At 41.6% G+C, this 27,876-nt stretch overlaps 2 protein-coding genes and 1 long non-coding RNA gene across 3 annotated transcripts in view; 1 reads left to right on the forward strand and 2 right to left on the reverse strand.

Annotated features, from left to right (window-relative positions):
* The window catches only part of KLHL31 (kelch like family member 31), a 243,792-nt gene that overhangs the window by 203,310 nt on the left and 12,606 nt on the right, over positions 1–27,876 (forward strand). The gene's annotated exons all lie outside the window — the stretch shown is intronic.
* On the reverse strand, positions 550–21,376 carry LOC138717622 (elongin-A-like). Its single transcript, XM_069851194.1, is given in 14 exon segments — positions 550–1,582; positions 1,723–1,832; positions 5,185–5,314; positions 5,817–5,997; positions 6,542–6,639; positions 7,166–7,342; positions 8,136–8,235; positions 9,670–10,372; positions 11,148–11,245; positions 11,247–11,264; positions 13,218–13,274; positions 19,377–19,606; positions 20,609–20,782; positions 21,349–21,376. Coding segments are annotated over 14 exon segments (2,166 nt in total). The 3' UTR covers positions 550–1,520.
* On the reverse strand, positions 22,955–27,719 carry LOC138717749 (uncharacterized). The gene is made up of 2 exons (XR_011336932.1): positions 27,572–27,719; positions 22,955–23,833 (listed from the first exon to the last, which is right to left on the reverse strand). It is a non-coding gene; the product is annotated as an uncharacterized lncRNA (long non-coding RNA).

A 27,876-nucleotide genomic window follows, 5' to 3' on the forward strand; every position in this document is an offset into this window, starting at 1 on the left:
AAACAGCATTCGCACAAGCTGTTATGTGTGGATGAACACATTACCTGACTCTAAAAACTATTTTTAGCAGCAGTATTTTTGTGATCTACATGAAAATTTACAAGATGGTGAGAAAATTCACACACTAGGTTATCTTGAGTAAGTGACAGTAATTGGTTTCATGATGATGTTATCCTTACCCTGTGCCTCAGGAGTTCTAAGATGCCAAATCCTAGAGAAGTAGAAAGGAAGAAACAAGACCTACTTAAAGGTACAGTGTGCAGTCCATAGAAAGAGGGACTATTTCTAAGCCTTCAAGGCAAACCCAGATGTAAGAACTCATGCAAGTGCACTGGTTTAGACAAAGCAAGCACAAAGTGGATTCTCATCTCTAAATGCAGATGCATTCACAGACCAACCCCAAAAGACAGCAGTGCCTATCTCTTGAACAGACAGCTATTCAAGACCAAATAGCTCTTTCACTTTGAACATAAAGACTCTTAAGGTTGTGAGCTAAGTCTCTTCACAACACGCTGAGAGCAGCAAATCAGAGTATAGCCGTAGTTCTCACATCTCCACGCTTCAATGGATTATTCTGCATGAGTTCAAGATGACCGTAGCATCAAAACTGAGGACATTCTTGGTTTCCTTCCCTTCTGCTCATTTCCAAAATACTATCTCCCACACAAGGACTTAATGCCTTTACATGGTACAACAAAAGGACAGGCCTGGTTTTAATTATTGTACCAGAAACGTCCCATCTAGACAGAGGTTCTGAATAACACATGATTTTTCATTAACTTGCTGTCATGGCCTGTCCTATTTACCATGGCAGAATATAAATCCCACTTTAAAAAAGCAATTTAGACATCATCTCCTACCTCTCCTTTAAAGGCACGTTGCCTGAGTCAAGTAAACGAACTGAAAAGCATTTGGTGACCTGAGTAAGGATGTTTCACAACCCACTTCCAGCAAGTCAGAAGTCAAGCTCCATGAACATCTTATAAATAGTCTTCTCTTTCTGGAAAAGGAAAGCCTAAAACCCAACTACATCATGTTTTCACAAAAAGAAAGATAAAGAAGTCTCCCTAGCAAAATTTTCAGTGAAAAAAATACACCAAGTTTCCAAAACACATTTGTAATAGAGACAGAGACCTCTTTGCAGCTGTATCCAAGCACACCTTGCAGCTCTAAGAGGTAAATTTAACTCCCACAAAATACACCAACAGTTTAAGTGCTTCCATAAAAAGCGTATGCAAACATGTACATAAATTGATAAAGACAGCACCTATAACAGTTCATACTAAATGATTTATCATTAATGTGTACTGACCTTATTTCAATTTTATCTTCCTCATCCATTAATAAGAAAGCAACAGCATGAAAAGGAGTCAGATATTCCAATTTTTGTAGCAAATCATTTGCCCCTCTGAAGTTTCATAGCTATTTGAGCAAAGGCAAATGCTTACATTGTCATTACTTCAATTAGCTGTAGCATAATATACAAATAGTCACATAAGCTTCCAGTTCGCAGCTTCATATTATCGTCGTCCAACTCTGCTCTTGAACGCCTTCAAAGATTTCCTCATGATTGGTGCAATTTCTTCTTCAACATCAACAACAAAAAGACCAGTTAGTATTACAGCTGTGAGTGACTTGAAGCTGTATTAGCATAATATTAAGCATATGAGTACACAGCAAGTTAAAACAATTATCATGATAATCTTAGGAAACTTCATTTACTTTTTACTGGCTTCTTTCCATCTTGAGTCACTAGGCTTGAGCCAGAGTTTCCACTGTTGCTAGCTGGGGTTGGATTTGATGCATTATTTCTGTCTCTGTTTTCAGCAATCCTTGTCCTTTTAAAAGAAGGAAATAAGAAGTTAGCTTTTGATATGAAACTACCATTTTCTCTGGCTCATTTCAGAAGAAATAAACCTGAACGTGAGCATCTAAGACCTTACATTTTAAAGACCGTACTTTAAGAAATCAATTCTGTGATATATATAACAATTACAGGATAATTCAGGTGAGAAGGGAAATCAGGTGATCAATAGTCCATTTCCATTCTTGTAAAAATTTGATTTAATGCATCTTGTCTTTAAAATTAAATTATGAGAATTTGTGAGAGATCAAAATGGTTAGCAACACACCATGGTGGTACATAATGCCCTGTGTTCTACTTTCCTGTGTGTTTATTTTTCTCTTTGAACACAGCTGAACTACTAACTAACTCTCTGCCAGAAAATGAAAGCAACATTACACAAGTTTTTGGGGTTTTTTTTAAAGTAGGAATTCCTAGGAAAAGGCATAGTAACTAGCCCTAAATATTAGGTTGGGATCCTCAATCAACAGGACAAAGACTGGAGCAGTCACAGATACAGAGTTGATGCCTATTGCTAAAGACAGTTAAACCAACACAACATTGAAGTGTCAGCATAATAGCACCAATCTGGGCAGCCTTGTACATCTCAGAGCCAGTCTGACGTCTGCTGCCACTTATTGAGTACTGCTGCACCCTGGGCTGCAAACAACAGCCTGTTAGGGATCTGTACGTCTTCCATAGGACCTTTATAGCTCCTGCAAAAACAGCTGTTTAAGTGAAGATCTCAGATACACAAGTTCTACTACCTGCAAAACCAACAGCTTTTCAGAGGATGTGGTCAAAGCAATAAAATTAAACTCATCGTGCCTAAACAAACTTGTTACCCAATAGAGCAAAGCAATGATCCTCTTGTGACTTCTCTCTCACAACAGTCCTTCCTAATTTATCATGGCTCAGAGAAAAAAAACATGCAGGGCTTGGGGTACATCATGCAGTTACTGGTCCAGAGATTACTGGAGCAGAAAGGACATTTACACTAATGCTCTTGAAGTACCTAAACTGGAAGGTTGGTCTGTCACAATACAGATATAACCACTCACAAGGCAACTGAAAGCAAAAGCCTGACTCAAGTGCCTTAAGCTGCTACCTTGGTGGGGGACTACCTTTTCACTGAAAACAGCAATATTAGAGGGAGAAGCCTCCTAATTTAATCACCTCATGATGCAACTATTATATCATCATATCTGATGTTTTACAAGCTGATCATAAGAAGTCCCTTTACTCAGGCTGTCATTCCTGCCCCATACCACCAAATCAGGAGCAGAAAGTCAAGGCTGTTCAACTAAGTCGGGCTCCTGAAATTCATAGGAGACACTTTCCTGTGGTTTTGTAGGGTTCTCACCCTCCCCATCAATAAACCCCCAGGTCAGTTCAGTTATCCTGTTCTTGTGCTTAAGACCAAACAATTACTCAGCACAACAGCACGCGCTGCAGCATCAGACCAGAAGCAACTTAAAATGACTCTCCTGACATGTTCAGCTCTACTAAGTCAGTCTTGCTACACATTTGCAACAGCTTAAGTTTCATCATAGAATCACTAGGTTGGAAAGGACCCACTGGATCATCAAGTCCAACCATTCCCATCAGTCACTAAAACATGCCCCTCAGCACCTCATCCACCCGTCCTTTAAACTTCTCCAGGGAAGGTGCCCACCTCCCTGGGCAGCCTGTTCTCAGCTATCTGTCACTATGCACTCACATATTTGTGAGCAGGGACGGACTTTTTACAAAGGCATATACTGATAGGACTAGGGGGAATGGCAAATGGCTATTAATTGGAGGGGGAAGATTTAGATTGGACATTAGAAAGAATTTCTTCACAATGAGCGTTGTGAGACACTGGCCCAGGCTGCCCAGGGAAGCTGAGGCTGCCCCATCCCTGGAGGTGTTCAAGGCCAGGTTGGATGGGGCTTTGGGCAGCCTAGTCTGGTGGGAGGTGTCCCTGCCCATGGCAGGGGGGCTGGAATCAGAAGATCTTTAAGCTTCCTTCCAACTCAAACCATTCTATGATTTGTCAATCTGTGTAACTTCTCCCTAATTCATATTAATGAAAAACGTTCCACCTGCCACATCCCCAGAGGGACATTTAAAAGCGCTAGTTGCAGAGCAGTTACGCAAACATGGAAATAACTGAAGGCAACGGGGACAAGGGAGGGCAGCATGCTCACCAGCAGCCACAGCAGATCAAGTGACCACACAGCTGAAGATACTGACCTTCAGGCAGTATGAATACTATCCAAGATTTTATGGTCCAATTGCTGGCATGTGGACTCATCAGCCCACATGGTGCTTCTGAATCAAACTGCCGATTTTTCTTTCAGACAAGAACAGTTACTCAAACCATAAAAAACAGCACTCTGTCACAAAACAGTTGAGAAGGGAAGAGGTAGCTTTAGAGTTAATTTAAAGCTTCTTTAGAAAGCCATTAAAAGATGCACATGGGAACTGATATTTATGGAGAACTGTAGCCAGTTCTAGTGGCAGAACACAGACTAACAACTAATTTACATCAATTCCATGCAGCAGAATTGCAGACTTTTCCTCCAGGATTTTTAGTGCCCCTGACTAGGAGGTTTATGATTGAAATCTATGACTTTAGGCTTCCATTTTAGACCATCCTGATGTTGCAGCTGGTTCATCTCATCTGCAGCCATCCTCTTGGCTACAAGGGACTTCACTGGACTGGCAGGAATGGTAGGAAACACACCACATCTCAACTTTGGTTCTCGTGGCTGTTGAACTACTCTGAACTAAGATATCACAAAGAGGATTTGGCTTTGTGCAGTACAAAGGAAACATCTGAGAAATCCTAGTTTTATGTTTCTCCAGCGATTAGTGTTGGCTACTGCTACAGACTGCTCCAGATGCTCTTTTAAAAGCTGCCAAGGCAGAAACCTACAATCAAGAGTATTAAAGGTTATGGAGACCCACTCTGGTCAGCTATATGATTCTGGACAGTTGACTGGGATTTTATGAAAGCAAGGGAACACACGAGGCTACTGGGCAGGTTTATAAACACAAAACATCAACACTGGAATCTCCCCAGGATGTCAAGTGGTATTAATGTAATCTGGAAAAAAAAAAAAAAAAAACAGTGTCCAGTCACTGTCTAGCTAGGAGGTTGAATTCACCACTGGCACTTTGGAGAAATGTGTGATGACAGCACAGGCATAGTAGGGGAGCACATAAGACTTAAAAGGCAAGTTTGTCTCCAGCTACTAGCTGTTTTAAAAAAAGGAAAATAGAGAGCCATGTATAACTTAAATTACTCTGCCAGCAAGCTGACAAAGACATCTAAATGTCCAAGTGTAGTACAGAACACTTGCTTGCACTTCTCTGTTGGATGAAGTTGGGTGACAGGTCCTGCTGTCCCATAGATTTCTTGCTGTCGGCGGATGTCCCTTGGTGGTTTTGCCGCACTGGTCATATAAGCCATTTTTACTTGCCTGCCTAATACAGAAACAAGAAGCAAAGTGGGCGAAAGAAAAGTCACATATCCTCTATATTCCAAGCTCAGTTGATAATATGGTTGTGCAGCAATTTTTATGTTTAAATCAGGGGAAAATGTAATTCAGAAAAGCAGAATCTGGTACCAAAGCTGTAAGTGAATCATGGCAAATGACATACAGACTGCATACAGCATTTCTTTACATTAACTTTGGTATCTGTAACTACATTCATACTCTTCACAAAGTTTCTTAGAATCCTCTGACTCACCAGTAAGGTTAGATTTGTCTACTGTATGCTGCAAGTATTATGCACTAGTGTATTGTATTACTGTGTGTATTCATTTTTTATTAAATTCTAAAGTGTTCTTTCTTGACATCTTCTTCTAGAGATAAAGCATTAGTGCTTAGTGCAAATAAATCACTAAACCCTACACAGTTAAGTTTCAAGAACAGCAGAAGAGACTGCATTTTGTTAGTGGAAAAGCTAACCATATATATTTTACCTTTTGGTTTCTCAGATTGAGCTGAAAGAATACTTTTTGTAAGCATCTTCAGTTTTTCTTCTCTCTCATTGAACAGCCTCAAGTACATCTCACGCCAAGACTCATATTCTAGGAGGCTCTCGTTTTTAAAATCTCTCTGGCAATGTTTCTTCCACAAGTGGTCAGACTCTTCTGTAAATGTCTAGTTTCAACACAAGATATCTTAAATCAAAGATTGAAAAATAACACTTTCCAGACTGAGCCTGTAGACAAAGCCCAATCCCCCAGTGGAGAAAGGTGCAGAACAAAACCCACCGCGTGCACTCTCACAGGTAACGCCAACACGGAGTGTGACAGACCCACACAGAGATGGTGACTTCACCCCAGATACTTCTTGATCGGTTTGCTTTGCAGCCTTAAGTTTGCAATTGAAAACAGTTGGTTCTATTATGACTTTCCCAGCTATTTCAGTGGTAAATATTGCAGTCTTGGCATTTCGTTTCTTATTTTTTGGAAGAGATACACTTTACTACACACATTGGCTTTCATGTAGCCATCAGTAATAACTCTCCACAATGCTTTAAATCCTGACCCTTGAGAAAGGGAGCCTTGATAATGACAGCTGAATTAAAAGAAATAAGTATGCAAGATAGAGAACCAGCGTAGCCCATGGAGAATAAATAGAAGGCAGAAAAATATGCCTCATGTCCTCCGTGGTTCCCTGAATTTAACACGGCAGAATTTACCGGATTATATTCCTCTATCCGAAACAATTGCTCTGGTGTGCAACGTGTTAGCACAGGCTCAAGAATTTCAAAGGGCACACCTCCTACTTCACGTAGCGCTACAAAAAAGGATAGTACTTTAAGTATTTCATTTCTTTTCTCAATGGGTGAAACCACTCTAACAGTTTAAGAATAAAAATGCAAGTTAATTTCAACAAGCACTAACAGGACACATGTTTTGAAGTCATGCTATGAAAATGCTTATAAAACAGCAGTTCCATGCCGACTGGCATTTATATTTGACAACAGAGAAAGCATCTTTCAATAGCTATTGCCCCATCACTTCCCTCCCAGCCTGCAAAAGGGAATAAACAATGTCCTGATCAAATACCTTTGAGGCAGAAAAAAATAAGGAGGCTTCTTATAATTTATAGGACATAATATTTTAACTAAAATTGCAACTTTAAAAAAAGATAAGCTTTCAAAAACTACATTTTAAAATCCATTTTAAGTGCCTTTCAACACATTTGGAGTCATCACTTGTAGGACTATATCTTTCTGTAGGCAAGTTTTTGGCATTAAAAAAAAAAAGAAATCCAATACACCTGCAGGCACAGCCTGCTACAAAACCCTTAAAATACTCACAATCAATATTATTTTGGAGCACACGGATGCAGTGTTCATACAGCGTAAGCATCTTTGTAAGACTGACTGGTTTAGAGCCAGAATAAACTTGCATTTTAGAGTTCAGTCTCCGTCCTGTGAATTGACCCGTCTCACTGACTTGCTGGGGTGCTTCTGCAACAACAGGTGCTACAGAAACTGCAAAGACGACATTGGGAAGGGTTTCCATTACCTCCTGACACTTCACAATGCTTTAAACATTCAGCTTTGAGAGAAACACAGCTGGTAGAATAGATGTGTATTACTTTTTCTTGAAATGCAAAGTTACTGCATTGAAGTTTTGGGTCCTTACAGGTACTACACGTTACAGAAGTCCATTCATCAGCACCTAACACCAAGACAGCGCATACGTTGCACATGAGCTCAAACCACCATTAAATTATTTAGGTCAGGACTGTATGATCTGTATCCACCTCTAGATTACTCTGTTATCAGTCTGCTGCACCTTATTGATCTTTCTGACTTATCCTAGAGAAGCACAAAGCTGCAATAACAGTGATGTTTCAAGACCAGAGTGATATGAAACCACTAAACCCTCACAAGAGCTGCTAGGAGAACCACTGGCACTTTGTGTCACCTGCTTCTAACGATGCTAGCAAGTTCCTACACTGAAGCTACACCTAGTGCTTCCTGTATTTGTTTTATCTATGATAATTTCTACTAAGGCTTTGTCTGCTATCAGGCAAAGGAATAAAGACAAATGGAACCTGTAGAATTATCACCTGATCTGCGCTTCCTCTACATCTGTGGGAACTTTCTGCAGCATTTCTTTATCTGGCAAGCTATAAGAGAGAAGCCTTTATAACTACCTTCAGCTAATGATTTCTACATATGAGAAATAATACAGATTATTAGCAAATGGGATAGACATCTCTACACAGAGCTGTAAAACCAGAGTATTTTACATTTATCAGCATTGCATGCTACTTGCCTTTAAAGTCTGCAGCATATGGGGGAGAAGAGATTGAGATGCCTGTCAGAAATTTAGGCAGTGGAGTATTAAGAAGATCTTGGAGGGATGACATCTTGGCCTGTACACAGTCAAGGAAACAGTTTTAACATTACAAATTTGTGTTTACCTCAAATAAAAACTCCAAAAAAACCCAACCACACCCTTAGACAAGCCCCAGAGTTAACTAGGATAACTAGAATTATTGTTTCTCCGCACTAAAATTTTCTCACTGGATTACTTTTCAGTGTACCCTTTCAAACTCTACTCACAAGACTATACCACAAAAGGAACTTCATGGGATATCTGCCATCAGTGCATAAAAAGAGATTAAAGAACAGATTGGATGTGCTCAGCTAACAGGCTTTCAGATAAATCACTATTGAGGTTAGAGGTGTGCAGTGAAGGAGACAAAACCACAAGATGACAAAACCACAACTAAAAGTTTAAAGGCAAACTAAATGCCTTCTCGGAAGATAAGAAGCAGCTTTACACCAGGTCCTATTAAATCTCCTATATTGTGCCGGATATGCCATTTAGCCTAAATGTTTTGGGTTTTTTTTTTTACAGACAATCCCTTAAAAAGGGATTTAAAGATGCAGCACTCCAATAAGAACAGGTTTCTTATAAATGCTTGGCATTATGTACAACATCTAAATTGGGTTTTGTGTTGTAAGCCAGGCACTTAGAGTCCAAAACTTGCACCTCCCTGAACTTCATTTGAGTATCTTAAATAACCTTCCATGACTGCTTGAACATCCAAGATTTCTCCTCAAACAGCTTATGCTAGAGTATCACACGCAAGCCTCTACATTGATATTTCTACATTTGGGACAGAAGATACCACATTCGGATCTCAATCTTCCACAATTAATAAAGCCTGAAGCTTTCACATCACAGTAAAGATAGAAGACTGAACAGACTTCCAACTCCCAGTGCACAAAAAGGCTTCATTTAAAAGGTCTAATTAACATGCACATTTAGAGCTACCTTGGCTCAGAGGAGCTACTTTAGCTTCTCCCATTTCAAGGGAATAGGATAGTTTGCATTATGAACATGTGTAAGCTGGCTTTATATGCAGCATTGTGGTTTACTTCAATGTGTTAAAAGAGGAAGGTTCAGTTCCACTGCAGACCCTTTAACATTCGCTATCAAAGAACCACAGCACTTGACAAATGACTGGGCCATACACAAAGAGATGCTACAGACACAAACCAGCCTGCTCAAGAATGGAAGAAGGGGACATCTTTGCAAAGGGAAGTAGTAGATCAGCTATGTGGCTCAAAGACTATTGCCATACTGGAAATCATCCTAAATATACAAGTCAACTGCAAACTGCCAGTATGCAATAAACAATCTTTTCTTATTACAATTATTAGCAATCACAATGTAGCTGATAAGCCACAGCCAGGCAACCTTTTGCTTAAAATACAGCTGAATTTCACTGAAAATAGAGCCCAAAGCACTTATTCACCTGCAGTTTATTTGCTATTATCTCAACCGTGCAGTGGATTACCTTTTTATTAGGAGTTTCTGACTGACCAGCCTCACATTTTTTCACCTCTTCCTCCCTTTCTTTTGCATGAGAAAATTCTGAAGTCTTTTGTGGTAATGAACTCTTGTTCTGTTTACTGCACTTCTTTGGCTGCTCACCTGTAGAACAAGCTTTCCTCTTTCTTTTTTTGGTAACCTGATCATAATTAAGGTAAGATTCAAAAGACATAGTAGGGGGCTCAAATTCTTCATCACTAGATGATTCAGCTTTGGATTTTATAACAGGCTTTTGATTTGGCTTCTTCACATGCTTAGGATTTCTCTGTTTGGAAGCATTCTTACTAGGCTTTTCCTTCACAGGTGATGAGTCTTTATTGGCTACAGAGGAATGCTGCTTTTCAGAAACTTTCCTGCTGTCTGTGGAGGTTCTCTCTTCAAAGCCTCTTTCTTTAGCTTGAGGATCGGTATCCTGGGAAGCATGCATAGAACTACTGCTGCTACCTTCTTTATTATCACATTCTCTTTGAGACTCAGAAACTGTACTTTGGTACTTTTCACTACAAGTACGCTGCTTTTTCAGCTTTTTAGAAATAGGGACGCTATTGGAACTTCTGGAAGCCAGTACAGATGCTTTGGACTTCTCTGAAGGCCTTGTCTCCTTAAGAACAGAAGATTTTGTCTCATCTTTCTCTTTTTCAGTATTTTGTTTTCTTTCTCTGTGACCACTGCAACACAAAAAAAAAAAACACATCCTATGCTACAGCTGTTGCTAAATTCCTGAACAATCAATATTTTACCTACATTTGTAACACTAAAAGCATTAAATCACACCATGCGTCATAATTTGACAAGACCAGAACTGTGCTCTGCTTATTCTTCCATTAGCAGTACTGAAGCAGCTCTTGGGTCCAGAACCACTAAATACTGGAATAAGAACTAACAGCAAGACAAACGAGGAATAGAGACCCGACCATCAGCAGGAAAACACAAATAACTACTATTTGCTTATAACAAGTTGGATACCACTTTTACACAGGTTTCCCTGCATGCTTTCTAACATAGATGTGGTACTTGAAATAACTAGAAGACAGGATTTATTACATGCTCTGCAGGTGATAGAGATTACAACAGTTCAGTCTTTATGCTTTATACTTTTTGTATGTAAGTCTCTCACTTCCCTGAAGAAAAGCAAAGCAGTGCCCATCACTGGCTTAGTCCTGCTTGCATCAGCACCTAAGACCTCATGCCAGTCAAGAAAATGCTGTTGAAGTCTTTGAGCACTGGCTGGCTAATTAATGTATATTGTCACTCCTATTTGTTTTCTGGTATTTTATATAAGAAAGACTAATTTCTTCCATGCCATTTATGTATTTCTCCTAATGCATATTTTTCATTCCAAACAGGAATGAAAAGTTAGGAAAGAATTAACATTTCCAAGCTGCATTTTAATAAAGGTATACCACAGTATAATTAAGTTATTTAGTAAAAGTTCACACTTACCTCTTGTTTTCTGGAGGAGTAAGTTTTTTCCGTTGTTTTACTGGGGTTTTAGCTACATTCCCAGCCATAGCATGTTTCCTAAAACTGTTCACAGGTTTTTTTGCCTATGCCAGTTTCCTGTTGAAGACAGCGCAAGAAAGATGGGTAGGATAAATCACAACTAACATCCCAAATAAAGCCTTTTCTACAACTGCTACAAACAGCATTAGCCCACTAGTCACAGAAGTCTTATGGCAGCTAGAGAAATAACAAATGCACTTGTTATTTTGCAAACCACTGAAGAAAAGGTAAATATTTACAACTAAATATAGTGAACAAAATGCAGTCTTAATTCATTAACCTAAGAAGTAATTTTCTTCTAGTAAACATAGGTGCTTCAGGTATTTCACTTGGCATGAATGCTTACACCCACGAAATGCATACTGCCCCAGTGAATTAGATTAATCTGTTTAAATTCCCCTTTGGCTTATGCAAGTGCATTTTAATATGTCAGAGAGCACTTATACGGATTTATTGTAATCCAAAATGCATCTCACCTAAGACCAGTATGGGGCAGAGGGGTCAGAGGAGCAGAGTTCATATGACTAAACTCAGTCTCAGTTTCAGCCACATAAAAAAAAAACCACCCTTGACATTTAAAACCTGCCATTTTCTGGTTTTCCCTCAGTACAATTATTTTCATTCTACCACTGTGTCTTCAAATCTTGCCCTCAGGAGTCTTATGTTGTTGAGGCACAACTATCTTGTAGACTTCAAATGTGTGCAAGTACCACAGTTGAACTCTTTTAATCCTCTATTATCAGTAAACATCTCTAATTCACTGCCACTTTTAAGATGCATACAAAACTTGGAATTCATTAGTAGCTGTTAATGCTCTTGCTAACTACCTAAGAGATACTTCTGTGAAGTCTGAGCAAGAGCTACATGTCTTATTCCTCAAAAGTCAGTGCATGCCTTAGAAAGGGCTTCCTTAATTTCACTTTAAAGAGATCTAGCTTCTATATAAACTTAGCAATACTAGTTTGGTACATCAGCATATGCAAATTGATGCAAGAAATTCGGTGAGATTATTTTTAGCATATTTGAAGAATATAAACAGCTATAGGAAATAAGTGACGGCCTCAGTTGCAAGACAGCTCCTTCCTCTGTTTGACCGAAGGCTTCCATCACAGTGTGTGACATTATAAAACCTGCAAGTCTGCTGGCAACATACAAATAAAAGGGCTCCTGCAGACAGAATGAGACCTCATTGCTCTCTACAACTACCTGAAAGGAGGTTGTGGAGAGGAGGGTGCTGGGCTCTTCTCCCAAGTGACAGGGGACAGGACAAGAGGGAATGGCCTCAAGCTCCACCAGGGGAGATTTAGGCTGGACATTAGGAAAAAATTCTTCACAGAAAGGGTCATTGGGCACTGGCAGAGGCTGCCCAGGGAGGTGGTTGAGTCACCTTCCCTGGAGGTGTTTAAGGGACGGGTGGATGAGGTGCTAAGGGGCATGGTTTAGTGTTTGATAGGAATGGTTGGACTCAATGATCCGGTGGGTCTCTTCCAACCTGGTTATTCTATGATTCTATGACAATTAAACTAATTAAAATGCGATTATTTTGTTTTCCAATAAAATACATTAATATTGTGGTATTCCAGTAGAATTCTATCATTGTTTAGGCAGGCAAATGCCTGAATAGGCCAGACAAATACATTAATTACCATATTTTTCTCCTACTCTTCAAAAAGCCACTCCATGAAAACCACATTTTTCTTCTTCTTGAAATACAGACACATTGCCCTAAATAACCAGAAGAAGAAATGAACCCTGAGTATAGCAAAGTGTTCTCCGTACGCTCAGATCCCCACTCAGTACTATCACTGTTGACATAACACTGCATTTGTGAAGTTGTATGCCCAGCTTCCAAGGAGGCTTTTGGAAAAGGCTCCATGGTTCCTTGTACAGAGCTCTAAATAAATCATGATCAAGAGTAAAAATCACAAAATGTACCCATATTCACTGTTTCTATGACTGCAACCCTCTTTACACAGCAGTTCACCAAGGAACTTATTATTGGCTACTTACCACTAGAATAGCCAGTGATATATCCCAGTCTTGTAGTACCTTAAGTGTTTTTATAATCTGGAAGGAAATATTAGGGTTTTTTTAAAAATAAATATTCATAAATTCTATGCCGTTTTTCTCGTCCTCACTCACATCTGCAACCAAAAAAAATACTCAGTAGCGCTAAGAGGAATATCCAGTATTTTACTCCTTTCCTGCACATCGAGGCTGTGCTGTGAATAAGTACAGTTCCACCAAGCCTTTTCAGTAATTCCAGTAGGTGCAAATTTACCTCTACAGATTAATACAGGATATAATACAGCACAGGCTACACGTATATGGCCCCATGGCTCATGTAGTGGTGACCCTCATTTGTCACAAAACCAGTGGAGAAGCTGCATTATGCAGAACCAGCATGCAAAAAGCAGCAAGTCTCCCATGAGGTCTCCCATTCCACAGCATCACTTCTTTATTAGCCTGGGTCAAGAAACAACAATCATGCTTGTGGGAGCTCAGCTTACAAAAAATTAATAAGGTTTTGAGAACATCACAGCAATCTGTATATTAACAAAAGAGCTCAAGCTAGAGCAGTTGTTTTGTTTCACATGGACAATTAAAGACTAGGAGTGGCTGTTTGCTTTTTAAAGAACAAATACGAAGCTCCAGTACCTATCAGACTTCACTGAAGGCCACAGAAAGGTATATTGTGAAACATAAGGCACGGTAAAGCGTGTAACTGAAAACTACAGCTTATTAGAAACAAGCTTTGGTGTCATTATATTTACATGGCAGACCATTATATATATTACATAAAATAAGGCAAAAAGATAAAGTTATTTATCCAAATTCTATTCTGAGCAGGCCTTCAAAAAACAAAGTGACAACTGACTGCTGAGGTGTCTTGCTATATCTTCTATCATAGCATTTAGACAAAAGCAAAGGTGACAATAGCAACAAGAGTGACCTAACATGAAAGGGCAGAGGGAAAGCAGAGGGCACAGGTAACAAACAAAGGGTAAGGAGCATATGAGCAAACAAAACATTCCAGAGTCAAAATTTAAAGCAGAATGATGATAACAGATCCCAGATGCACTTGGTTCAATCTCTTCCCATGGCACCAGTGCTGCTCCAGCCTCCCTTTTAGGAGGGTTGAACAGTTGCCTCACTTCTCCTAGATAAGCCTAGACCCTCAGGAAGGTTGGGTCCCACTAACAGGTCCCCAGGCCTTCTGTGGTGAAGGGACTAACTCAACCTGTCACCACAACATCTCCTTTTGCAATCTCTCCTTCCCTCCTTCCTCTTCCTCGCTCACTAACTACATCTGCCTCTCAAAGGGCTCCTTATGATTATTCAGCCTGTTCTCTCCCATAACACAGCCCATGAGGTTCTACCAAGGGTAAATCCACATCAAGTCCATAACTTCTGGTTGAGTTAGACAGCTCATTTGAAAGAATACCAAGACTTTGAAAATAACACATCAGAAAAAAACCCAATGAATTCCAAAGCGAGTCATTCCTATGTCCTCGGTAAAAAGTTTCCCTAAAATATGTCTAGTTTTGTGTTCAGCTTTTGAATCTCATGTTCTCTTTCCACTAAATAACAGAGTCATAGAGTAGTATGGGTTGGAAGAGACCTTAAAGCCCATCTAGTTCCAACCCCCATGCCATGGGCAGGGACACCTCCCACCAGACCAGGCTACTCAAAGCCCCACCCAACCCGTCCTTGAACACCTCCAGGCATGGGGCAGCCACACTTTCCCTGGGCAACCTGGACCAGTGCCTCATCCCCTTCATCATGAAGAAATTCCTCCTTATGTCTAGTCTAAATCTGCCCCTCTCCAGTTTATACCCATTGCCCCTCGTCCTATCACCACAAGCCTTTGTAAACAGTCCCTCCCTAGCTTTCCTGTAGCCCTTTCAGGCCCTGGAAGCTGCTAGAAGGTCTCCTCAGAGCCTTCTCTTCTCCAGGCTGAACAACCCCAACTCTCTCAGTCTATCTTCATATTGGAGGTACTCCAGTCCTCTGATCATCCTTGTAGCCTCCTCTGAACCCATTCCAACAGCTGCAAAAGGAATCTTAGAATCATAGAATCACCAGGTTGGAAGAGACCCACCGGATCATCGAGTCCAACCCTTCCCACCAATTTCTAAACCATGTCCCTCAGCACCTCATCCACCCGCACCTTAAACACCTCCAGGGAAGGCGAGTCAACCACCTCCCTGGGCAGCCTGTTCCAGTGCCCAATGACCCTTTCAGTGAAGAATTTTTTCCTTATGTCGAGCCTGAACCTCCCTTGGGGGGGCTTGAGGCCATTCCCTCTTGTCCTGTCCCCTGTCACTTGGGAGAAGAGGCCAAACATCTTCCAAACATCTTAAACACCACAGAAGTGTAAAGACTAAGCACACCCTTTACCTTGGTCCCTTCAGGAAGTTATGCTAGCCAGAGCTATAGCCATTTTCTGGCTGTCTTACTGGCTTTCCAGCTTGGCAGCATCATTTTTAAAAACAGTCCCCAGAACAGGACATAATATTCCTGTAATTGTTCCTCTACTACTATATTGCGGTAATAACATAACCCTGCTAAGCTACCCAAAGATAGCATTTATTCCATAAGCCACTGCATTGTACTGCAATTTCATGCTCAACTGGTAATACATCAGAGCTCTAAATCATTTTCTGAGTCAATGCTTTCCAAAATCCAGTCTCCTCTCTCCGAGTGACCTATATTCATAGCTCCTAGCTGTGACTTTCCACTGAGCCATGTTAAAATGAGTGTTGCTGAAACGCATCTAGCCTAGCACATGATCAAAGTTGGTTTCTAGAAGTCTCTCCATTTGACACAAACCACTTCAGTACTTGCAGTATTTCCCTACAATGCTCATAGTCTTCTAAATTAAGAAAGATTAGAGTAGCATCATGTCAAGAACAGATGCACAATCACCTCCCATTCCAAAACAAAACCACCACAAACTCACAACCAAAACCACAAACAAACATTGTTTTCTGATGAGGTCTGGCCCCTATTTCTGGTGAGGGCAACTGAGATCCATTTTATGTATTGCATCAGGTCCATAACATTGCTGCTGTAATCAGCATCATGCAGAAGCAAGTCAAATGCCTTAAGAGATTTGCATATATTTATGATAGCGTCAGCTAAACACAATTTGAGATAAATTTGGCAGCACATATCTACATAAAGTCTCATTGAGTGGCATGGATCATGGCACCATCCTTTAATTCTACACTAATTACATCTTAAAAGCAATGGGATGCAGCTGCTCAACACATTCTTTCATGATCAATGTCAATGAAGACCATTTAATTTCCCTGATAAACAATAGCACAGGTTTTTTTCCTATCCTACTGAAATTCCCTAGTACCTTGAGCATCATTCAATACCTAAATCATTAGTTCTGTTCATTATTTGGTCTATTTTTTGACAACTCACTGGGGTAGCCAACAAATCTTGCACATTGATTGTTCATGTCAAAAGCTTCTTAATGTTCTGCATCCTCAGTGGTCACTATCAGATCAGAAAGTATTTAGCAATCATTAAAAAGTGCTGAGACAAATATTATTCTCAAGCAGGGAACTGAAATACTTGACATCAACACTTACCTACGTACATGTCTAATATTGACTTACTATTCTTTCCACACATGCCTAAAACTCTCCTCTTTGCCTTTAAAGAGGATAAACACATTTTCTATTACTAGGTTTACCTTTTATTAGCAGCACATTTCATGACTGCTGATTTACATCTATCAATTTTTCACTTTCCCTACCTCTCCTTGCCCTGTTAACTGTAACTACTTCTATTTCACTTTTACCAGGAACACCAGAAGTGCTGCAGCACCACCATTTGTCCCATTTTATGCAGCACCTACTTGCAGTTATCTGCCAGGGGCTATTCATATTTTTCACATTTTGAAACTTATTGTTTGGGCATCATTTAAGAATTAATTACCTCTAGAATTGTTTCTCTCTTTTCCCTTTCAATCTCTTGTTCTGAATAGCATATCAATACCAACCCAAACAATTAAAAAAACTCCAAGACTGTAATATCTGATCCTTTCTGTAGCAGAAGAAATTTTAGGTTCATTGAACTGCAAATTAAAACATCTGAAGAAGCACCTGCAGAGATATTTGTATTCTGGATAGATATCATCTACAGCACTGGCAGTCAGGTAGATAAGACATTATTAAGAAAAGTAAGTACTTCCTATATATGCACACACACACTTGGAAAACACACTGTAGATATAAATTAATAACTGAGCTTTTCAAGTTCATTAACTACAAAATGCGATGCAGGTTAAGTTTTACTGCTGCCCTTTGCTTCCAAATACTTCCACAAACTTGTATCAAGTTTTAATAAGTTTTAATATCTTAGAAACCCATCATGGCAAATACGTCCTGTACTTTCAAACCAAATTCAAGCCTCAAGAGAAAAACAACCACACTTTTGAATGCACTGTCTTCAGTTAAATGTGATTTATCTCTTTGTAAAACAGCAAACCAAACTTGGCACAGACTGCTCTGTTTCCATTTCCTTTAGAGACCAGGCTGTTGCTTGAAGAGCAAAGGGTGTCTTCTTCCCTCCTTCTCCCTGGAGCCTTTGCTTATCTCCCTGTCTGCCTCTCGCAGCCTCAAGAGTGTCAAACACAGCTCTGTAGGCTGCTCTGATCCATCACCCCCTCCCATGTCTGCTTGCTTCAAGTATTCCTTATCTAGTCCTTGCAGCTGCCAAGCAGCTCCGCTACCCCACAGAGGTGGTTTATTTTTCTCTCCGAGATAAGAACAGCTTTATTATTCTCACACCAGGAATAACGGCAGCGCAGGGTGTGACAGCTCCCACTCCTCTCGCTGCCCACCACTAAAACAAAGTGGAAACAACTACTTCACCGACAAAAGCTCTTACAGACACCAGCACCCTAGCTGTGAAGTTCTGACCTTCTGGCCAGGCTGACAAGACTTCAAATGACCAGTGCTACCTGTTATACAGGACATGACAGCCAGCCAGCTCTGGTTGAATCATAGAATCACTAGGTTGGAAAACACCTTTGAGATAGAATCCAAACATATCTGTCCACTACTAAATCATATCCCTTAAGCTGCCCATGTTTTAAATACCTCCAGGGATGGAGACTCAACCACCTCCCTGGGCAGCCTCTGCCAGTGCCAGAGAACCCTTTTGGTGAAGAGATTTTTCCTAATGTCTAACCAGAACCTCCCCTGGCAGAGCTTGAGGCCATTCCCTCTCGTCCTGTCCCCTGTCACTTGGGAGAAGAGCCCAGCATCCTCCTCTCCACAACCTCCTTTCAGGTAGTTGTAGAGAGCAATGAGGTCTCCCCTCAGCCTCCTCTTCTCCAGGCTAAACACCCCCAGCTCTCTCAGCTGTTCCTCATGTGACACCTACGGCTTGCACAACTACTCCTAAGCACACCACACCTACACCTATGGCTTGCATATTTACTTCTAAACGCTGCATAGCTACACCTATGGCTTGCACGCCTACTCGTAAATGCTGCACCACCTATACCTATGGCTTGCACACCTACTCCTAAGCACTCCACACCTACGGCTTGCATATTTACTTGTAAACGCTGCATAGCTACGCCTATGGCTTGCACACCTACTCTTAAGTGCTGCACCACCTACACCTATGGGTTGCACACTTACTCCTAAGCACTGCACAGCTACACCTATGGCTTGTACACCTACTCCTAAGCACTGCACACCTACACCTATGGCTCGCATGCTTACTCCTAAGCACTGCACACCTACACCTAAGCACTACACACCTATGGCTTGCATATTTACTTCTAAATGCTGCATAGCTACACCTATGGCTTGCACACCTACTCCTAAGCACTGCACCACCTACAGCTTGCACACCTACACCTAAGCACAGCACACCTATGGCTTGTACACCTACACCTAAGCACAGCACACCTATGGCTTGCACACCTACACCTAAGCACAGCACACCTATGGCTTGCACACCTACTCCTAAGCACTGCACACCTACACCTATGTGTTGCATCCTTACTCCTAAGCGCTGCACCGCCTACAGCTACGGTTTGCACACCTACACCTAAGCACAGCACACCCCCTCTTGAGGCTGCACGCCTACCCCATGGCTTGCACACCCCCTCCAGAGGCTGCAGCCCCCCCATACCTCAGCAGGGTCGCTCCGGCAGGTCCTGCCCCCCCCCCCCTCCTGCTCTTGTAGCTGCTCCGGGGGCGGCGCCGGGGGATGCACTGGGGGGGGCGGTGCTTCTGCCCCTAAAATGCCAGCAAATAAACTCTCTGGGTCTCTTTTCGGAGTTTTAAAAAGCAAGCAGCCTTTATCAGGCCTGGGCGACACGAGGCAGTGATCTCCATCAATCCCGAGCAGCAAGACCAGAGCTGGGACAGAAAAGGTTTCTCACTCACATGCACATGGATAAGTTTTCCCAAGAATCTTATGCATATTCTATTCCTTTCCAAAGACTCATTTTAATGTTAGTATGAGCTTCACAACAGCCAAATCTCATGCTAACTGGAGCTTTGGAGCCAGCTCTGCCTGACCTTGCATTTGAGATGGGGAGAGGCTGCAAACAGAGGTGACTAGAGAAGAAGAGATGCAGATCACAAGACATCGTCATCTCCAAAGAATGAAGAGTGTAACAGTGTCTGAAAACACGTGCTATAAAACAGTGTTTGAAAACCACATGCTATAAAACCCGATGCTATCAGAGGGACGTTCTGTCTGACTTCCAAAAAATACGGTTACTTGGATGAACTTAGCTCTACTTTAGCTTCAATCAAAATATTCCACTTTTTGCAATAGTAACTGTTGCTTGTATCAGAAAGAATGACTTTTTTTTAAAGAATTTTTTCTTTGGAAAAAAAAAAACCCAAACCATGCTATCAGAAGGACATTCTGTCTAATTTCCAAAACGATATAGCTATAAAGATGAAGGCTTAACTCTACTTTCGCTTAAATCAAAATATTCCACTTTTTGTAATAGTAACCACTTCTGGTATCACCCATCCCCACCGAGCTCCATTTCCTCAGCTCCCTCCAGTCTCTCTGCCCCTCGCAGCGCTGCCAGCCCAGGTCATGGTCTCCTCTGGACCCATTCCAACAGTTCCATATCTTTCTTATATTGAGGCTTCCAGAACTGGACACAGAACTCCAGATGAGGTCTCACAAGAGCAGAGCAGAGGAGGAGAATCCCCTCCCTCACCCTGCTGGCCACGCTGCTTTTGATGCAGCCCAGGACACCGTTGGCCTTCTGGGCTGTGAGCGCACACTGCTGGCTCATGTCAAGCTTCTCATCCACCAGCACCCCAAATCCTTCTCTGCAGGGCCACTCTTAATCACATCGTCCCCCATCCTGTACTGAAACCAGGGATTGCCCTGACCCAGGTTCAGGACCTTGCACTTGGCTTTGTTGAACCTCATCAGGTTCTCACAGCCCCACTTCTCCAGCTTGTCCAGGCCCCTCTGGATGGCATCCCAGCCTTCTGGCATGACGACTTCATCACTCAGCTTGGCGTCAACTGCAAACTTGCTGAGGGGACTCTCGATCTCGCTGTCTGTATCGTCAATGAAAATATTAAACAGAGCATGTTTCGTTGTGAGCCCTGCTGGCAGCTCAAGCCCCAGCCTGAGCTCTGTTCTCTTCTGCTTCATGAAGACAATCTGGTGGATCTCTTCCAACCTGGTTATTCTATGATTCTATGATGAGTGCAGCCAACAGGTCCTGACTCCAAGTCGCGTATCTCAGCAAGACTGTGTGCTAGCAGCAGCAGCTGACCTGGTTGTTTCTACAAAGCTATCAGCAGTAATAAAGAGTACATACTTTTCTTTGTTGTGCCTCTTTAGAATATGTTCAAATTCACAGTGCGGTACCTAGCAAGCAGAGCTATAATTGAGGTCATCCCATGGAGGTGAGTCGGAGGGGGAACATCAGTCTGCTCCAGAAACGCTATGGCTACAACTCTCACTCCGCAAGAGCAGCAAGGTAGCTCCATTGGAACAGCCGTGCCAGCCTCAGCAGAAGCTGTGCAAGTTCTCTGCCCCTGGGGTGCATCCAGTGGCAAATGGGGCACCGTTAGCATTAGTTTCATTTGCACTTGCTTATGCAGAAGTGTTCACTTACCTGCAGTTATTGACAAGGTCTGTGGCATTTCTGCTGTTTTCTGCCTGTCTGTGAGGCTACTTCACAGCTATAAAAACAAGCGATGAAGCTTGTGAGGGGCCTGGAGAACAAGTTTTACGAGGAGCGGCTTAAAAAAAAACCAAAGTGAACATTAGTGTGATGTCATGTCAGTTTTAGATTTGAAATCTGCTCCAAATTGCTTCCAGAGTCTTGTAACTTTTCATTCTCTAGATGGGTGACATTGGACTTCCCGTGCCAGATTCACAGATACCTTCTACCCACAGCACACTTTGCTTGCTTTTCACTATCAGTACTTTGAAACTCAGAATGCTACTTTTAGGATTTTGTGGAAATTTAGGAAGAGGAGATGATGTCTAATTTATATTGGAAAAAACATCTCGCAAATTCTAGCAGGACACATTATTTTCAACAAGTTCTTTATGTGTGAAGGTAGTGATTACTCCCACACAGCTATGTTAAAGCAGATGCTGTACTTAAACACATCAACATTAGGTGTTCCAGCTCTTGCTGAAACAAAGAGCCAAGAGTGCAATACAATGTGAGACAATCCCTAAGAAATGTTCTAAGGAGTCTAGAGAAAAGCAACAAAGCTGGTGAGGGGGCCGGAGAACAGACCTTATGAGGAGCGGCTGAGAGAGCTGGAGGTGTTTAGCCTGGAGAAGTGGAGGCTGAGGGGAGACCTCATTGCTCTCTACAACTACCTGAAAGGAGGTTGTGGAGAGGAGGGTGCTGGCTTCTTCTCCCGAGTGACAGGGGACAGGACGAGAGGGAATGGCCCCAAGCTCCACCAGGGGAGGTTTAGGCTGGACATCAGGAAAAACTTTTTCATGGAAAGGGTCATTGGGCACTGGCAGAGGCTGCCCAAGGAGGTGGTTGAGTCACCTTCCCTGGAGGTGTTAAAGAGATGGGTGGAAGAGGCGCTGAGGGGCATGGGTTAGTGTTTGATAGGAATGGTTGGACTCGATGATCCGGTGGGTCTTTTCCAACCTGGTGATTCTATGATTCTGTGATTCTATGAGAAGGGAAGGGGTTGCCTGGCCAAGCTTGTGAAGATGTGACTGGTGCCCACAGACGCACTTCTGCAGCCCCAACCTGTAGGTGAAGACTGCGCTTAAGCTGAAAAAGCCATCCCTTTCTTTCATTAGCCTCATGGCTAATGCTTTGGGGTTTTTTGAGTGGGACAGAGTGCTTTTAGGCCATGCAAGTTTCAGCATGGCTCCTCTGTAGTTTACCTAATGTCACGAGAAACGCAGGGCCATCAGTCCCTTGGTGCTGTGTGAAATGCAGAGCTGAAAGAGGATCCCTGCCATGGAACTTGCTGGGGCTGAGCACATGCTTGAAAGAGTCCAAGATGAGCAAGTCCTTCCTAATAAACCTATTGTGTTGTTGTGTTCCCTAGGGAGTTAGTGTAGATATAATTAAAATAGATATGTAGACCACCTTTCACTGTTTAAAGTGGTGTTTATGGCAAGTGTTAAAAGAGGTGAATCCATTCTGAATTACAGGGAAATTTTAAGTAGGCAGGAGTCTGGTATTGGCATGTAAGGGTTACTACTCTTGCAAAATAGATCTTATTACAGCTTGGCACAGCATATAGCAAATTTATTAGCAGAGAAACCAAAATAGCCAGTAGTGTGATACAGTAGGTACAGCACTCAGGTTAGATATGGCAAAACAAAAGCCATGTCTGCAAATCAAATTGTAGGCTGGATCTCCAGTTCCCGTGCTCGTATTCACAGAAATATTTAACTCATCTTCACAGTGAATAGAGACGTCATCAAACATACCATAAAATCGGCCATCTGCAACTGGTTGCTCTTTGTTTATTTTTCTGACCTTAATAGTAGGAAATAACTTACACGAAGTGTCAGTTATGCAGAGAGATTCAGCCCACACCAGCATTATGATTAAAGTCATCTTGGAGCAGGGACACTGGGGCTCAGATTCTCCTGTGGATTATGCCATTCAAGCTGGGTTTCCTATATGTTGTTTGAAAGCCTCAGTTATTAAATTACTGGGTTTTCTGGGATGAGGAAAATCTCCTTGATGCACTTCTGCCCAGTTATTCTGAAAAATCATGATTTCGTGCCAGTGAAGAAGAAGAAAGCATTTCAAAACTCAAAAACTTTCCTAGATCAAGGAAAATGTTGAGGCCTAACTGCAGCATTTCTCATGTCACCTGTCATAACTCTTGCAGAGGAAAAAATTCCAAGTTTACTTGGTCCTTCAAAACTGCTGGCCAATGCTGATCATTCTGAGGATTTGTTTGCTTGGCATCAATGCGAGGCTCCTGTTAGGAAGAAGGGGCATTGCTGCACCCAAAAGTATAGTTTCAATAACTGCTCTGTCACCACACGCTTGAGAACTGTGCCTCTTGGCTTGCAAGTGGGAGGTCTCTCATCCCTAGGGTCTTCTCCATGCCCTCCTTCTAGGGCTCAGAGAGTTTCTGAGGAAAGTGTGAAATCTGAAAGAGAAATAGACTTTGTGTGAGCTGAGGAGAAGAGCGAGGTGAGAGTTTCAGGGGGTGGATCAATGCAAGAAGCTTGGCTGGGTAAAATTAAGCAATGAACTTGGAGCAAGTGGTTGAGCGCTGGAGGAGATCTGCCTTGAGAGGGAGGTCTGAGTGACTAAGTTGGAGCTGGGTGTCTTGTTGAACACAGCTCCTCAAAGCCAACTTCTCTGAAATCAAGACCTGTGTATTTGATCCAGTCGTTCTTGAGTTTATTCAGCAGCTTAAAAAGAAAACCCGTTTCTTTTCCAACTTTTCATTGAAACGACTACAGTCCCCACTGAAATTCAGTATATTTTCACAGTATCTCCAACCTGCATAAGGAGCTTCAGCCTCCCTAAAGGCATTATTGGTGTGATTACTCAATACGTTTAGATTAATGCATTTAGAGATATTTACATAACTATTTATCATAGTGATTAAATATGGACTGAGGAGGTACATAGTGTTTAACTGAGTATACATGAAGGGCTCAGAGCAAACATAGCAGCCATGATCTAAAGCAGACCCCAGGTTTTGTTAACATCTTTAATAGATCAAGGTAGATGTCCGTGTGGCCACGGCTGTGATGCTGGCATTCCACCACATCAAAGCACGATTCAAAGGAAACGCTTTATATTTTCCAGAAAGAGTGCAGTAATGACTGTGCATGGATTAGGAAAAAATGATTATAGCTGCCGTGAACTTTCCCTGTTGCTTATTCTGCCTCATGCACTTACAGCAAATAATAATTATTCTTGTTTATTGGGCTAAGAACAAATCTTTTGGAAATGCTTGCACTTTCCCCCTCTAAAAATGTTAAGACGTCACTACATGACCTACTGCTGCTGCATAGACTGATAAGATTGCCCTTAGTGTTTCGCATAGACCAGATGATTATGAAGCACATTAAATTAATGGTTGGACTCGATGATCTGGTGGGTCTCTTCCAACCTGGTTATTCTATGATTCTATGATTCTAAATGTTTTTTCACTGAGATTCACTCCTACTTAAAAGGATACATCTTGACAAGCTTAAGAAAAAAATGTACTCCCCGCTTTTAATTGAGGAGATAGCTCATAACTGAATTGCAAGGACTTCAGTCAATGTCAAAATATTTTGTAGTAATTAATATCTGTGTCTTTGGAAAGGAAAGAATCTGAAAAGTAACGAGTTATTTTCAAGATATAAAGGAAACAATGTTAAGAATATGTGAAAATTAAAGAGCATTAAATCAAAGTTTGATTTTAGAGAACGTATCATGATTTACAGCTAATCCAGGTACTGTTCATTTTTTTAAAGACTTCACTGTGTGCAAATTGATGGAAAATAAGAATGACTACTTCCAAGGCCAACTAGCATGCTGCATAATAGCCACATACGCTAGTGTTTTTCCTCTGATCTTGAAGACCAAGTAACTAAAGGGTTTATGGGTGTTGCCCTAATATACAACCAAAGTTTCAGAACTATGGGAGATGTTTGATTCCATCAGCATTAGTACATTGAGATGTCAAGGCACGCCCAACAAGATGATGGTGCAGCTCAAAGCAGGTTCAGTGTTTTCTGAAAATTAGTTTTGTATTTTCAGTGGGAATATTTACCCATTGTTGTTTCTGCATTTTTTTCAACACTGAATCATACGAGGATGCTGGAAACACATTTGTAGAGGCTGAATAAGACCTAGATTTATTTTACAATGTGCTAGTAGATTTTAAAGATATGGTATGAAAATTAAAAAGATCTTTTTCTTTTATGTAGGTCATGATAGTGTATTCATTCTGGAGAAGTGTCCTCATCATAAAAAAAAAAAAAGCAGAACCAAGAAAATCCCAAAAAAACTAAATGAAATAATAATAAAAGAAAAAATATATTGTTTCTCAGAAAAATGCTGACTTTCTAGGACATGATAAAATTATAAAAATTGATAAAAGTCTGGGCACAAGCTGTTAGAAATGGGAACGCTGAATAACTTGGGTTCTCTGGCATGTGTGTGGTTGAGAGTTTTGTTTTAGAAATGCACCTTTACAAAGTCTTAAAACTCATGAAGTGCAGTGGGGAATGTATTCTTTATGTAAAAACCATTACAGCTGATCCTGTTAAGGCAGAGCTTAAAAAAAAAGGTAAGAATAATTGTCTACATAAGGAATTTTATGATCATAGAATAGTTCGGGTTGGAAGGGACCTTAAAATCCATTCAGTTCCAACCCCCGTGCCATGGGCAGGGACACCTCCCACCAGACCAGGCTGCCCAAGGCTCCATCCAACCTGGCCTTGAACACAGGGAGGGGGCAGCCTCAGCTTCCCTGGACAACTCGTTCCAGTGTCTCACACACCCTCATGGTGCAGAAGTTCTTCCTAATGTCTAGGAATTATTCCGTATGATTAAGTTGAACTGATAAATTAAAATATATTGAGATGCATTAAGATGATGATACATGACATCACAGAATCACAGAATCACAGAATCACAGAATAACCAGGTTGGAAGAGACCCACCGGATCATCGAGTCCAACCGTTCCCATCAAACACTAAACCATATCCCTCAGTACATCCTACGTAGTAAACTGATGTTATACTGTGTTGTATATTTGAGGCACTCTACATGTGAGAAAAAAAAAATGGTATAGTAAGAAGTTCCTAAAAACATGTCTTAAAGTAAGGCTTTGTCCTTAATTTTTTACAGCCATGCTCCCCTCTTTCAGAAGGAAAGTTGGTTACCTTGGCGCTGTTGGGAATGCTTGGCTCTGCATCCCTCTCCTTCACTCTCATTTCACAGGTTTGATGGCCTCTCATTCCCCATTCTGGTTTTTTGTTTTTATCTTGTAGCTTTTTTGTATCTCCACTAGCACAGTGATGCCCTTTTGGTCAAAATGACAAGCATTATTTCACAGCTGTAGTAGTAATAACCCGTCCAAGCCTCAAGGCAATTGAATAATCTACCAGGTGAAGCATCACACAATGTAGAGCCAAGAGAAAAATCTTTTCTTTCTCTGACTTCCACTTCCTCCAATTTCCTTCATTTCCCATGCAGTCACTCACATCTCTTATCTCTCCCATGGGATGAAATTCTCCTCAGATGGTGGAGGTTTGGCTTTACATTATTCCTGAGGTTGACTGGCAAGTGGTGGGAGTAAACTATTCAGGGGTACAGTATAACCCACAAGTTTGGATACTCTCCTGTGAGACAGGAGATCAAAGCTTACATCTCTCTGCAAATATATCAGGGGTTGTGAGTCAGTATCCTTGAAAGATGAGGTGAGTCTTTACAGAAACAGTGACGCAGCTTCTAGAAGTAGGACATGGTTGCGAAACCCCATCAGCCAGTCTCCTCCCCTCTGCTCAGTTAAGTACCAAAATCCTAAGAAAAGAGGAACTGAAGTGCCAGGTTTTCAGTGGTATTTCCTGGTAGTTATTTTAGACCGTAGAGTAAAACAATCATAGAATGGTCCAACCACCTGCCATGAGACATCTTCCACTAGTTCAGGTTGCTCAAAGCCCCATCCAACCTGGCTTTGAACACTTCCAGGCATGGGGCATCCATGACTTCTCTAGGCAACCTCTTCTTGTGTCTCACTACTCTCACTGTGAACCATGAGAGTATGTCCAATGTCATTATGTATAATCTGAAACTCTCCTCCTTCCTAAGCATCCTGGCTTTTCCCCAAGCACCCAGCTTTGAGGTTGAGAGCCCAGCCGTCCACCTTGCACTTACCTGGGACAATTTACCTGTTGTGGATCTACCATCTTCACCTTCCCATCCCTTTCCTCCCTTGTACCTGTTCATTTGCAGGGTTTAGGCTTGTTCCCCCGTTCCCAGGGGCCAGGCAGCCTGGGGAAGCTGAGCTCAGGCACGGAGAGGAGGGGTCATTTTAAAGAGCACCCGAGCGCAGCCTCCAGTCTCTTTCGCTCGCTGTGACAGCAAAGTGTCACACTGGAAACCACAAGCTGGGACCTACCAGGTGGCCTCTGATTTTTCTCTCCCCCTTTTTTTGCCACCTTTCCTTTCTTTTTGTCTTC

Source organism: Phaenicophaeus curvirostris, chromosome 2 (genome assembly GCF_032191515.1).
Source record: "Phaenicophaeus curvirostris isolate KB17595 chromosome 2, BPBGC_Pcur_1.0, whole genome shotgun sequence".
Lineage (NCBI taxonomy): Eukaryota > Metazoa > Chordata > Aves > Cuculiformes > Cuculidae > Phaenicophaeus > Phaenicophaeus curvirostris.